The following is a 14322-nucleotide window of genomic DNA, read 5'->3' on the forward strand; positions in this document are numbered from 1 at the left end:
TGGTGTGGCGTGGGGAGGCCATGTCGGTCTAGGGTTGGAAGATAACTAACTTTCTTCCTACCTAGAGAGGTATGGAGAGGGGCGAGATGGGGCATTCAGCCAGTGGGGTCCACATGGTTGACTTTTTAAAATTTTTTTTTAATAAGAGAACTGAATGAGATTTCTGAAACTTTTGTGACATTTCTTGAAGTGATTAGGAACTTGGCAGGGTGTTTCTCAACTGGAGATGCTATATTAATTAAAACATTGACTTCAGGACTTCAGGTAACGTAAAGTAATTCAGATCTGCTTTTTTTTTTTTTTTTGAGATGGAGTCTCGCTCTGTCACGCAGGCTGGAGTGCAATGGCACAATCTTGGCTCACTGTAACCTACGCTTCCTGGGTTCAAGCGATTCTCCTGCCTCAGCCTCCCCAAGTAGCTGGGATTACAGGTGCCCGCCCCCACACTTGGCTAATTTTTGTATTTTTAGTAGAGACGAGGTATCACCATGTTGGTCAGGCTGGTCTCGAACTCCTGACCACAAGTGATCTGCCTGCCTCGGCCTCCCAAAGTGCTGGCCCAGATCTGCTTAAGCAAAAAAAAAAAAAAAAGCATTTATTGGAAAGATAAATATTTTATACAACCCAATGGCAGGAATGAGCTGAGGTCTCAGGAGCTAGAAACTGTAGTTATTTTTTCATCTCTCATCTCCTCTGCCCTCTCTACATCTCCATTCTTACTTTACATTGCCGTTCTTTGGTCTTCATGGCAGGTACACAGCCCCACTGCCTGTGAGTGTATGTGACACAGGGCCAGCTACCTCAAGGAAGTGACTCTTGCTTGACTGACTGGCTCAGCTTGACTGCCTCTAATCTAACTAGCTGGTGTGGGGGTGGAGCACACAGAATCTTTGGTACAAATATAGCTGTTACGAATCCACTTCTGTGTCTCTGAGGATAGAGGAAGACAAGTCCCAGAGAAGGGGGCATATCATCATGAGCTGGGCAGATCCTTTAGAAGGTTTTTCCTAGAGATGTGACTAACTCCTCTAGAGATACCAACCACAGCCCATGGGGTCTGTAACAAAATGTAACACCTCTTTCTATACTGTTTATCCCTTCATTTTATGTGTATAGTAAGGGATACTGTTTATCCCTTCGTTTCTGTAGGGCAGGCACAGCTGGGTTTTTGTAGATGCTTTGTAATTATAGTGATGAAACAGGCTGGGCATGGTGGCTCACGCCTGTAATCCCAGCACTTTGGGAGGCCAAAGCAGGCGGATCACTTGAGGTTAGCAGTTGGAGACCAGCCTGGCCAACATCGTGAAATCCGTCTCTACAAAACAAACAAACAAACAAAAAAAAAACACAAAAATTAGCCCAGGAGGCTGAGGCATGAGAGTTGCTTGAACTTGGGAGGTGGAGTTTGCAGTGAGCCAAGATTGTGCCACTGCACTCCAGCCTGGGTGATAGAGCGAGACTGTCTCAAAAAAAAAAAAAGAAAAAGAGATTGATCTGTGGTTGTATCTTTTAATTTCTCTCTATCATGCTCAGGCTCAAAACTGAAGGAGATCTTTGACAAGATCCACAGCCTGCTCTCTGGAAAACCTGTTCAATCTGGTGGGCGCTCTGTGTCTGTCACACTTAACCCACAGGGGCTGGACTTTGTTCAGTACAAACTGGCAGAGAAATTTGTGGTGAGAAACCTTGTTGCTAGAGGTATGGGAAGAAGAGGCTGGTATACCAGATTTCAGCCTTTCTCTGGTATTAAAATTGTACCCACCTCTATGTTCTCAGAAACAAGGCGAGGAGGAAGTGGCCTCTCACCATGAAGCAGCATTCCCCATCGCAGTTGTGGCATCTGGGATCTGGGAGCTCCACCCCAGAGTGGGGGACCTCATTCTTGCTCATCTACATAAGAAGTGTCCTTACTCTGTTCCTTTCTATCCCACTTTCAAGGAGGGAATGGCTCTGGAAGACTATCAGAGGTAAAGTTGTTTTTCTCCCTACTCACTATCCCTAGAGTGATTAATATAAATAGAATTGGAATTTGTTTTTCCCTCCTTCTTACAGCTCCTATTACATACCTTGAATGTTCTATCAGAAATATAATGTCTTTTGGCCAGATGCAGTGGCTCACGCCTGTAATCCCAACACTTTGGGAGGCCAAGGTGGGCGGATTGCCTGAGCTCAGGAGTTTGAGACCAGCCTGGGCAACATGAAGAAACGCCATCTCTACTAAAAATACAAAAAAATTAGCCAGGTGTGGTGGTGTACGCCTGTAGTCCCAGCTACTCAGGAGGCTAAGGCATGAGAATTGCTTGAACCCAGGAGGCAGAGGTTGCAATGAGCCCAGATTGCACCAGTACACTGCAGCCTGGGTGACACAGCAAGACTGTGTCTTTAAAAGGAAGAAAAAGGCCGGGCGTGGTGGCTCAAGCCTGTAATCCCAGCACTTTGGGAGGCCGAAGGCAGAGTAGGATCACAAGGTCAGGAGATGAGACCATCTGGTCACAACACAGTGAAACCTGTCTGCAAATACAAAAAAAACAGCAGGTCAAGGTGAGAGCCTGTAGTCCCAGCTACTCGGGAGGCTGAGGCAGGAGATAGGCGTAAACCGGAGGCAGAGAAACTTGCAGTGAGAGGAATCCGACCCACTGCACTCCAACCTAGGCGACAGAAAGCGAACTCCGTCTCAACAACAACAAAAAGAGGAAAAGAAAAATATATATACACATAGTCTTTGTAAACTGGAAAGCCTTTGGCATTTGTGAACTTAGGTGCCAATAATCAATGTAGTTTAGTGGAAAGAATACTGGGGTCTTGGAATTTTATCCCTGCTTTGTCATTTAATAGTTTTGCAAAAGTAGACAAATCATTTAGTCTTTTTGAGCATCTTTTCCTGATTTTTAAATGAGTGTAATGACATCTATTACCTCCATGTAGATTTACCTCTTGACACAACTGAGCTAAATTTAGGTGATTATTTGTTGCTTGAGTAGCAGGTATTCTAGATACTATATATGTAATAATAATGTGCTGGGTGTATAATGTTGTTACTTTTGCCTAAAAAGTAATCTGGAGCCAGGTGCAGTGCCTCATGCATATGACAATTAACAATTTGGGGCGGTAGCGTTGGCTCAAGCCTGTAATCCCCTAAGCACTGGGAGGCAGGCAGATCCAGGGTCAGGAGGTCGAGACCATCCTGGCAGAACAATTGGGCTCTCTAAAAATACAACTAGCGAGTGAGGTGGTGAGGCCTGTAGTCCCAGCTACTCGGGAGGCTGAGGCAGGAGAGAATGGCAGAAGGGAACCGGGAGGCGGAGCTTGCAGTGAGCTGATCCGACGCCTCAACCTGGGTGACAGAACAGAACTATCTCAAAAAAAAAAAAAAAAAAAAAAAACAATTTGGGAGGCTGAAGCTGAAGGATCGCTTGAGCCCAGGACTTCAAGACCAGCCTGGGTAACATAGTGAGACCCTGTCTCTACAAAATTAGCCAGGTGTTGGCTGGGCGCAGTGGCTCACACCTGTAATCCCAGCACTTTGGGAAGCCAAGGCCGCCAAAGCGGGCAGATCACCTGAGGCCAAGAGTTTGAGACCAGCCTGGCCAACATGGTGAAACCCCGTCTCTACTAAAAATACAAAAAACTCTCTGGGCATGGTGGCAGGTGCCTATAATCCCAGCCACTCAGGAGGCTGAGGCAGGAAAATCGCTTGTACCCGGGAGGCGGAGGTTGCACTGAGCCGAGATCGTGCCATTGCACTCCAGCCTGGGCGACAAGAGTGAAACTGTCTCAAAAAAAAAAAAAAAAGGCCAGGCGTGGTGGCTCATGCCTGTAATCCCAGCACTTTGGGAGGCCGAGGTGGGCGGATCACCTGAGGTCAGTAGTTCAAGACCAGCCTGGCCAACATGGTGAAACCCTGTCTCTACTAAAAATACAAAAATTAGCCAGGTGTGGTGGCAAGTGCCTTAATCCCAGCTACTCAGGAGGCAGAGGCAGAAGAACCCGCTTGAACTCGGGAGGCGGAGGTTGCGGTGAGCGGAGATCATGCCATTGTTCTCTAGCCTGGGTGACAAGAGCGAAATTCCATCTCAAAAAAAAAAAAAAAAAAAATTAGCCGGCTGTGGTGGCACGTGCCTATGGTCCTAGCTACTTGGGAGGCTGAGGTGGGAGGATCACTTGAACCTGGGAGGTGAAGTTTGCAGTGAGCCTTGATCATACCACTTGTACTCCAGCCTGGGCGACAGAGACACTGTTTCAAAAAAAAAAAAAAATTTCTCTCTAATTTGTCACCCTTATTTTGGCCTTGTCCCAGTGAATTTTTTCTTTTTTCTTTTTTTTGAGATACAGTCTCACTGTTACTCAGGCTGGAGTGCAGTGATGCAATCTCGACTCACTGCACTTCCACCTCCCAGGTTCAAGCAATTCTCGTATCTCAGCCTCCCAATGAGCTGGGACAACAGGCGTGCACCACTATACCCAGTTAATTTTTGTATTTTTAGTAGAGATGGGGTTTCACCACGTTGGCCAGGCTAGTCTCGAACTCCTGGCCTCAAGTGATCTGCCCACCTCGGCCTCCCAAAGTGCTGGGATTACAGGTGTGAGCCACCATGCCCGGCCAAATTTTTTCTTCCCATATAGGATGCTTGGCTACCAAGTAAAGGATTCCAAAGTGGAGCAGCAAGACAACTTTCTAAAACGCATGTCAGGGATGATCCGTCTCTATGCTGCCATCATCCAGCTCCGGTGGCCATATGGAAACCGACAGGAGGTAAGTAAAAGAGGCTTACTGTCAATAATGAGAGGTTAGACCACAGTCTATGTGTATTCCTTCCACAGGAAATGTTGGCCTTCTTTCAGAGAGCCACTCTAGTTAAAGGATAAACTGTATGGCAGTTTGATGGGTATTCTGTAGAGGACTGCATATTGATTATTAGGGAACTTTCTTGGATCACCTGGTACTTTAAAGAGCTGGTTTTGTAACAGAGTCTACCAGAGGAGAGTCTGTTATAAATCAGTCATTAAGGTTAGAAGATTTTCTTACAAGAGGAATGAGCAAGAAATTGTCATCTTAGAACTAGTTGAGACCTTAGAAGCCATCTAGATCACATCCCTTACTTCACAGATGGACAGACAGATCAAGCTCAGAAAGCTGCAGCTGGGGTTCAGGGCTTTGACTTGCCAGCCCAGTTAATTTCTCAGGGAATACAGATTAGAGGGACAGAGAAGGTAATAGTCATGGAGACCTAAAGAGAAAAAATAGAAGTTGATTAAATCCAAGTTTTTATTGTATGCCTGCTGGGTCCCAGGTTCTGTGCTAAAGGTACCAAGAATAATAAATGAAATGTCAACAAGGCTAATTGTTGGCCTATGGAATGCCTGAAACTGAAGCTGACGCATGCATATTGAAGGGAGCCTATAAAGAATGTGTGGGAACCAATGTATTGAAACATTAAAAAACAGAAGGCGAGGTGGCTTCATGCCTGATATCGCTGCACTTTGGGAGGCTGAGGTGGGTGGATCACCTAAGGTCAGGAGTTCAAAACCAGCCTGGCCAACATGGTGAAACCCCATCTCTACTAAAAATACAAAAATTAGCTGGGCATGGTGGTGGGTGCCTGTAATTCCAGCTACTTGGGAGGCTGTGGCACGAGAATCGCTTGAACCCGGGAAACAGAGGTTGCAATGAGCTGAGATCGTGCCATTGCACTCCAGCCTGGGCAACAAGAGCGAAACTCTGTACCAAAAAAGAAAAAAGAATGTGTGGGAACCAATGTACTGAAACATTTAAAAATAGAAGGCCGGGCGAGGTGGATTCACGCCTATAATCCCAGCACTTTGGGAAGCCAAGGCAGGTGGATCACTTGACTCCAGGAATTTGAGACCAGCCTGGGCAACAAGGTGGAAACCATGTCTCTAAATAAAATACAAAAAAATTAGCTGAGCATGGTAGCATGTGCATGCCTGTAGTCCCAGCTACTTGGGAGACTGAGGTGGAAGAATCACTTGAGCCCAAGAGGTGAAGGCTGCAGTGATCCATGATCGCATTACAGCACTCCAACCTGGACGACAAAATGAGACCCTGTCTCAAAAATATAAAAGAAAAACATAATTTGTTTAGTTTGTGTTATTTCTGCCCTGTGGCAGGTGCTAGGGTTGGATGATCTGGGGTTCATTTCCACTTGGTGATGGCTGGATGATACATTGGGAGTTTAGATTTGTAAACAAAAGGAGATCAATGATAACCAAACTTCTCTCCTCCCAGATTCACCCTCATGGCTTAAATCATGGATGGCGCTGGTTGGCACAGATCTTAAACATGGAGCCCTTGTCAGATGTGACAGCCACCCTCCTCTTTGACTTCCTGGAGGTACGTAACTCAGTTATCACACAAGAGAAGGCCAGTGGTTGAGGTAGCCTTGATCCACTGGGTGACATGAATGGGGAAACAGCATAGCAATTGGGCCTGATAGTAAAACAGCATGAGGTTCCAGTGTCATACATTTTTCCTAAGCTGTAGACAAACCTTGCTTTCACTTTTACTCCATACTATATTTACTTGGCTTCTCTGGATTTTTTTCATTTTAAAGAACAGAAAATTGTACATTCTAGCAAAAGTGAAAAGAGGAATTCGTTTTAGGGATATAGAAGTGACTCCCAGACCAGGTGCAGTGGATCACACCTATAATCCCAGCACTTTGGGAGACCAAGGTGGGCGGATCACATGGGATTAGGAGTTCGAGCCCAGCCTGGTCAGCATATTGAAACCCTGTCTGCCATCCTGGCAAACACGGTGAAACCCCGTCTCTACTAAAAAAATACAAAAAACTAGCCGGGCGAGGTGGCGGGCGCCTGTGGTCCCAGCTACTCGGGAGGCTGAGGCAGGAGAATGGCGTAAGCCCGGGAGGCGGAGCTTGCAGTGAGCCGAGATCGCGCCACTGCACTCCAGCCTGGGCGACAGAGCGAGACTCCGTCTCAAAAAAAAAAAAAAAAAAAAAGGAAACCCTGTCTGTACTAAAAGTACCAAAAAAATGCTGGGCACAGTGGCTCACACCTGTAATCCCAGCACTTTGGGAGGCTGAGGCAGGTGGATTACCTGAAGTCACGAGTTCGAGACCAGCATGTCCAACATTGTGAAACCCCGTCTCTTAATAAAAATACAAAAATCAGTTGGGCGTGGTAGCACATGCCTGTAATCCCAGCTACTAGAGGGGCTGAGGCAGCAGAATCGCTTGAACAGGATCTTACTCTATCACCCAGGCTGGAGTGCAGTAGTGCGATCATACCTCACTGTAGCCTCAAACTCTTGGCCTCAAGTGATCCTCCCATCTTACCCTGCCAAAGTGTTGAGATTACAGAAGCGAGCCATTGCACTCAGCCAAGAAGATACTTCTTATAGAAGAAAGAATGCCATAACAAATGTGGAACCATTTGACCTATAGTGCCAATAGTTCCTAGTTACCTTAGTAGCTCCCGAAGTCAGCCAGGTGCTGTGGCTGACAGCCTTTGGGAGGCCAAGGCAGGCGGATCACTTGAGCTCTGGAGTTCAAGACCAGCCAGGGCAACATGGTGAAACCCTATGTCTACAAAAAAAGTACAAAAATTAGCTGGGTATGGTGGCGTGTGCCTGTGCTCCCAGCTACTGGGGAGGCTAAGGTTGGAGGATTACCTGAGCCCAGGGAGGTTGAGGCTACAGTGAGCTGTGATCATGCCAGTGTCCTCTAGCCTGGGTGACACAGTGAGACCCTATTAAAAAATAATAATAATAAAAAGCTCCTGAAGTCACCATACATGAACAATGATCCTGTATCATTTGAGAACACAAGTGGTATTCTGTATACTCTCCTTACTAAGTTTGGGAGGTATACCATACCTTTAGGAAGGCTTCCATTCATTAGAGGAAAAGAAGAGTAGTTCGTTAAAACCTGATTGGTTAAATGGAGGTATTGCCATATAAAGAGAAATGCTTTAGAAGAAAGTTGGGTGTTTCCATTTATTCCCTTTTAGCAAGTTCAGTGGCATTGTGGCTGAAATTTTTGATAGGTGTGAAAGATGAAGGGCTGATTGTGCTTTATGAATCTGTCCTGTGAGTGTGAATTTTCATTCTCTGCTCTGACAGTGCCTGTCTTTCCCTCTAGGTGTGTGGGAATGCCCTCATGAAGCAATACCAGGTTCAGTTCTGGAAGATGCTAATTCTTATCAAAGAGGACTACTTTCCCAGGTATCAGGCTTGTTGAGCAGACAACAGGGGATTAAGTAAGTAAAACTCATAACCAGGCCTCAGATACCCAAGGGTGCTATTACCTGCTGGTTTTGATTCAAGTTAAAAACACCTGTACTAAGTATGACATCTTCCTACTCCAGTCCCTCTCATTGATATTTGAATAAATGCTTTTGAAACTTAATGAGAGTCTGTCTTAAATATCATTGCCTAAACAAAAACACAAATTAGGGACTGGTCACAGTGGCTTATGCCTATAATTGCAGCTCTTTGGGAGGCCACAGCAGGAGGATCACTTGAGCCCAGGTGTTCAAAACCAGCCTGGGCAATATAGCAAGACCCCATCTCTACAAAATAAAAAATTAGCCAGGCATGATGGCATGCATCTATAGTCCCAGCTACTAGGGAAGCTGAGATAGGAGGATCGCTTGAGCCCAGGAGTTCAAGGCCTCAGTGAGCTATGATCGCACCACTGTACTGCACTCCAGCCTAGGTGACAGAGTGAGACACCGCTTCCAAAAGATAGGTGTATATCATAGGTGTGATTCACGTGTCTTTCTCTCCCTGTAGAATTGAAGCTATCACAAGCTCAGGACAGATGGGTTCCTTCATACGCCTCAAGCAGTTCTTGGAGGTAAGATGCCCTTAGACCAACATGTCCCACACTGTTGTTGGGCTGGAATGCACCTGTGTCTAACAAGTCTTGGACCTTCAGATGCTCTGATTGCACTCTCTTCCTTAGTTCTTCCAAACCCTTCTTTTTGTACCTAATTCCCTCTTAACCTTTGGAGTAAGGGCTGCCATTTCCTCTTTATATGTATCATTCTCCATACTGCCTGTGAGAAAGCTCTGCTGAGATGAATAAAATATATTGAGTGTATCTTCTCTCATGAATATGTTTTTTTGCATGTTGGCCAAAGTTCTTGTCTTAGTCTCAGGTCTGGGGAATTGTTAAGTGTCGTCACTTTTCTCCATGAGAACAAACTGCACTTTCAGTTGGACTCTTCCCGTACTTCCAAGTGCCAAGAAATTGTAAAAGGTTAATTTTGACAAAGAATTTAGAACGCCATCGTGGGTTTGCAAAGATAGCCTGCTGACTTTTCAGCTTCTCAAAGCTCGATTGTGAAAACAGTGATTGTGAAAGATGAGCTTAGGCTGTAGGGAGACAAGAGTGGGACAGGAATAATAAGAGCATTTCATTTGTTGTCTGTGGCAGTTCATGCAGAAGTGGACATCTTATACAGAACCATCGGTCTTACTGGCTTTTTCCTTTTTGTTCACTGTTCCATAGGGCTGAAATACAGTGTCCCTCAAAGCTTCTTGTAACCATTAAGTATTGGGAACACTGTTATCAGAAACTCATTCTGTTTTCTTCATCTTTCCCTGACCAGAAATGTTTGCAACACAAGGACATTCCTGTCCCCAAGGGCTTTCTGACTTCCTCCTTCTGGCGCTCCTGATGTCACTCCATCACCTACCATCACCATTATGCTGCAAAGAGGCAATAATAAAGGAACTGAAGACACCTGTATTTGGGAGAAGTCATGTCAGATTCAGAAATTTGCCAACATGTATTTTTATGTATTTATACCTTGTGACTAGGAGAGGAGATTTTCATGCGTCACAAAATTCTTGGAGGTCCCTTAGTAGACTTGGTAGTTCCTTAAGAGATCCACATGATAAAATAAATGGAATTGGCCTTTCTTGTTTTTTGCAAAAGTGATAAAAGGTGTTTAGCACTTGGTCTCCTCCCTTCTTTGTCTCTAGTGTCTTTCAGAAAGTTGGCAATACCTTAACAAATGCACTCTGAGCTGGAGGGAGCCCACCATTTGCACCCACCTACCCACCCTCACCCCTGTTCAGATGCATTTCCAGAAAGAGCTAAGGCTCATAAGGTTCCCTTTTAAGTATTATTTAATAGTTGAGGCCAGATACTTACATGCAAGTCTGGGTTATGGTTGTTTTGCCTTTCTCAGCTGGTGAAGTCACTCTAAAGCCAGAGGAAGTATGTGATATACACATGGACTAAGGCCCAGATGACACTCTGGCTAGATTAGCATCTGGGATTAGGACTGGAAACACATGTCATATGGAACTAAGGGGAACTCTTTGTTGTCCTAATTTGGAAGTTGGTCCCTGGATGGTTAGGGATGCATGAACCAGGCAGGTACCTTTTTTGTTTTTGTTTTTGTTTTGTTTCTTTTCAGTTTGAATTAAGATGGGGCTTGCAACATTAAACATGAGCTGAGCATCCATAAGCATTGAATTGGGATTAAACAAACATGTTGGGCAGGAATTGAACACCGCTAATATGATGATAAATATGCCTGACTAAAGCCACTACAAAAATTCAGAGATTGGCTGTTCAGATAAGAGTTGAGATTTGTTTTGTGGAAAGACTAATTATCTTTGATACTGCAAAGGCAGTGGCCATGGATCTGTTCCTCTGTGCTAAATGTCTTGTGGCAGGGTGTGTTTGTGGGGGAGTGTTCACTGGTACTCTTGAGTAGCCTGAAGTGACCCATTCTATGAATTGTTAATTATGGTGCCAAAAAAATAAATAAATAATAAAGCTTGGTTTTTTAAAAAACCCATTGCTGATATATTGGTTCAATATGATCAATTTCCTCTGCCTTGAGCTATATAAATCATTAGGGGCATGGTAGTATACAAGTCCAGGTACAGAGCGGTATGCATTTATTCCTTTTTGTCTTCTTGACCTACACCTTGGTAATATTACTTCTTTTTCTGTCATTTCCTTTTTTGGAATTATGTACTAATAACTGACCCTATTTTATCTAGCAAGAGATGTGAAAGTATACTAAAGTCTTTGAAAGACACAGTGGGCCGTGCTTAGTGGCTCATGCCCACAGTCCCAACACTTTGGGAGGCTGAAGTGGGAGGATCGTTTAAGTCCAGAAGTTCAAGACCAGCCTGGGCAACATAGTGAGACCCGCCCCCATGTCTAAAAAATTTTTTTTCGGCCGGGCGCGGTGGCTTACGTCTATAATCCCAGCACTTTGGGAGGCTGAGGCAGGCAGATCACCTGAGGTCAGAAGTTCGAGACCAGCCTAGCCATCATGGCGAAATCCTGTCTCTACTAAAAATACAAAAATTAGCCGGGCGTGGTGTTGTGTGCCTGTAATCCCAGCTACCCAGGAGGCAGCTGAGGCAGGAGTATTGCTGGAACCCAGAGGCAGAGGCTGCAGTGAGCTGAGATCATACTGCTGCACTCCAGCCTGGGTAAGAGAGCAAGACTCTGTCTCAAACAAACAAACAAAAAAACTTTTTTAATTTTTCAGGCATGGTGGCACATGTCTGTGGTCCTAACTACTCGGGAGGCTGAGGTGGGCAGATCACTTGAGCTTGGGAGGTCGAGGGTGCTGTGAGCTGTGATCATGCCACTGCACTCCAGCCTGGGTGACAGAGCAAGACCCTGTCTCAAATAAATAAATAAATAAGGTAGACAGTATGAATAAATAAATAAATAAGGTAGACAGTATGAACACTGGGGAGGGAATCAGGAGACCTGGCTCAAATCGCTTTCAGGTTTTTTGGCCTTGGGTACGTCCTTCACCCGCTCTGAACCTCAGTATCTCCACCTGTGAAACAAAAGAATTGGACATGTCACTGTAGTTTTCAAACTATGCTTGACAGCATTTCCTTAGGGAAGAGTTTCCCAGCTGGTGTGCCTTGGCATGCTGATCTCATTAGCCCTCCCAGACAGGGCCTGTGGTGGGTGAACCCCCAGGACCTGTTCCATTCATATTTCCTCCCCCTACCTTTGTGTTAAAATGGAATCATTCAGCTGGGTGTGGTGGCTCACACCTGTAATCCCAGCACTTCGGGAGGCCAAAACTGGTGAATCACAAGGTCAGGAGTTTGAGACCAGCCTGGCCAACATGGTGAAACCCCATCTCTACTAAAAATACAAAAATTAGCAGGGCCTGGTGGAGCACACCTGTAATCCCAGCTACTCTGGAGGCTGAAGCAGGAGAATCACTTGAACCCAGGAGGTGGAGGCTGCAGTGAGCCAAGATTACGCCAATGTACTCCAGCCTAGGCAACAGAGGAAGACTATCTGAAAAAGAAAAAAAAAAAAGGCATCATTTTCTAGGTACTGTGACAGGGAATAGGTTGGGAAGCAATGACTTCAGGAGAGGGGGATGTTGAGTGAATGGGGCTCGGCCCTGTAGCTAGTCAACATATAGAGGCTTAAAGCAAATTTCCAAAAGGCATCCCTTTTCCTTCAAGATACTACCACCCTCTATTGGACGATTGCCCTGTTAATAACTGTACAAATCTATGAGTGTTGTTCTTTTAGAATTTGTCTAGCAGGTTTTCTGATCTTCACTGGAAAGCTTTAAAAAACAAAATTATGATGGAGGTGGATGGTACCTCCCAGAGTTGTGCAGCTCGTATTTTGCACAACCATTTAGGGGTCCTAATGGAGCTCTGGCATCCTCTCTGCCACAGCCTTTTTGTTTTATGTGCTGTACGATATATTGTGGTTCCATGTACGATTATGTACAGAAAAGTTCATCTGTCAAAAACAAAATGAAAAATCGCTGGATGAGATGATCTATAAGTTCTCTTCCACTTTGAATTTGTATGACTTCATGGAAAATACCACTTAGGCTGGGCATGGTGGCTCATGCCTGTAATCCTAGCACTTCGGAAGGCCAAGGCAGGAGGATTGCTCAAGCTCAGGAGTTCAAGACCAGCCTGGGCAATATACTGAGACCCCATCTCTATTATAAATTTTTTAAATTTTAAATAAAAAAATTAAAAAGAAAATATGAAATACCTCTTACGATTTTTGAATTATTTGAATATTCTTCCTCTAGTGGTTAGTGGTCTTGCATATGTCATTTGATGCTGGTATTCCTAATGGATTTCAATGGTAAACCAAGAAAGGAGAGCACTGGGAGGCCAGGTTTTTGATACTCACGGATAGACATAATGATTACTAGATGAGAGATGCAGCTCCTGATGGGGAGTAGCATCAGATTCCTTACAGTAGAATACTAAGGACTGCCTTCGGTTTTAATTCAAGTACTCACGTGTCTTTCTTGCTTTCAAACTTGACCTCATTTATCAGGCTGAGGATCCATGTTTTTGTCACATTATTGTCCCATACTACAGCAAATCTGATGACAAATTAAAAATTCCAATAGGACAGAAACTATACATCCCTTACATAGAAGAACGGATTTCTGAGGATTTCCTACCCATGTGCTAGGAGCTTTCCCCTACTTCTCAAGCTTTCTATGATGACAGCAGTGACATAATTAGGCTTGGACATCTTCTGTCTCAGTGTCAGGAAAACCAAAAGCTCTATTAAGAGCCACAGAGCTTCTTACAAGTGCCTTATATCACACCTGGTAATCCCCTTCACTTTTCTTCATCCTGCCTAATGAATTCCTGACATTAGATTTCCTGTGGGCCTACAGAAAGTAGATTAAGCCAGGTGCAGTGGTTCACACCTGCAATCCCAGCGACTTGGGAGGCCAAGGCAGGAAGAATACCTGAGCCCAGGAGTTTGAGACCAGCCTGGGCAATACAGTGAGACCCCATCTCTTAAAAAAAAAAACAAAAACAGCTGGCCGGGCGTGGTGACTCACGCCTGTAATCCCAGCACTTTGGGATCCACTGAGGCGGGTGGATCATGAGGTCAGGAGATGGAGACCATCCTGGCTAACATGGTGAAACCCCGTCTCCACTAAAAATACAAAAAAAAAATTGGCCAGGCGTGGTGGTGGGCACCTATAGTCCCAGCTACTCGGGAGGCTGAGGCAGGAGAATGGCGTGAACCCGGGAGGCGGAGCTTGCAGTGAGCCAAGATCGCACCACTGCACTCCAGCCTGGGCGACACAGCAAGACTCCGTCTCTAAAAAAAAAAAAATCAGTTTTTTCCAGATGGATGTATTCAAGAACTTTTTTTTCTTTTAGCTCTTTCAGGATATTTATACTCAGTACAGCATGTGATCCTAGATTGGAACCTGCACCAAAAATAAAGATATTTCTGTGGGTGTGTTTTTTGCTATAGAGGACATTGGAACAATAGGCAAAACTTGAATAAGGCCTATATATTAGATAATAGTACTGTGTCAACATGC

At 44.9% G+C, this 14322-nt stretch overlaps 1 protein-coding gene and 1 non-coding gene across 4 annotated transcripts in view; both read left to right on the forward strand.

Moving 5' to 3' along the window:
* The window catches only part of GLE1 (GLE1 RNA export mediator), a 39758-nt gene extending 28961 nt beyond the window's left edge, over positions 1-10797 (forward strand). The window contains exons 10-16 of one of the 3 annotated variants that reach the window (XR_004178019.1): positions 1534-1676; positions 1777-1967; positions 4624-4753; positions 6248-6352; positions 8121-8238; positions 8774-8837; positions 9595-9648. Coding sequence is in view for 2 of the 3 variants with exons in the window: in XM_031654610.1 (XP_031510470.1) it covers positions 1534-1676; positions 1777-1967; positions 4624-4753; positions 6248-6352; positions 8121-8203; positions 8774-8837; positions 9595-9663 (785 nt within the window). In the remaining variant the exon portion in view is untranslated. Of the gene's footprint in view, positions 1-1533; positions 1677-1776; positions 1968-4623; positions 4754-6247; positions 6353-8120; positions 8239-8773; positions 8838-9594 lie in introns of all 3 variants that reach the window. The other 2 variants (XM_031654610.1, XM_031654611.1) reach the window with 2 other exon arrangements.
* A 1713-nt stretch (positions 10798-12510) lies between these two features.
* Positions 12511-12569, forward strand: LOC116270144. The gene has a single exon (XR_004178076.1). It is a non-coding gene; the product is annotated as a U7 small nuclear RNA (small nuclear RNA).
* Positions 12570-14322: the final 1753 nt, after the last annotated feature.

The sequence above is a fragment of the Papio anubis genome, chromosome 13 (genome assembly GCF_008728515.1).
Source record: "Papio anubis isolate 15944 chromosome 13, Panubis1.0, whole genome shotgun sequence".
NCBI classification, from domain to species: domain Eukaryota; kingdom Metazoa; phylum Chordata; class Mammalia; order Primates; family Cercopithecidae; genus Papio; species Papio anubis.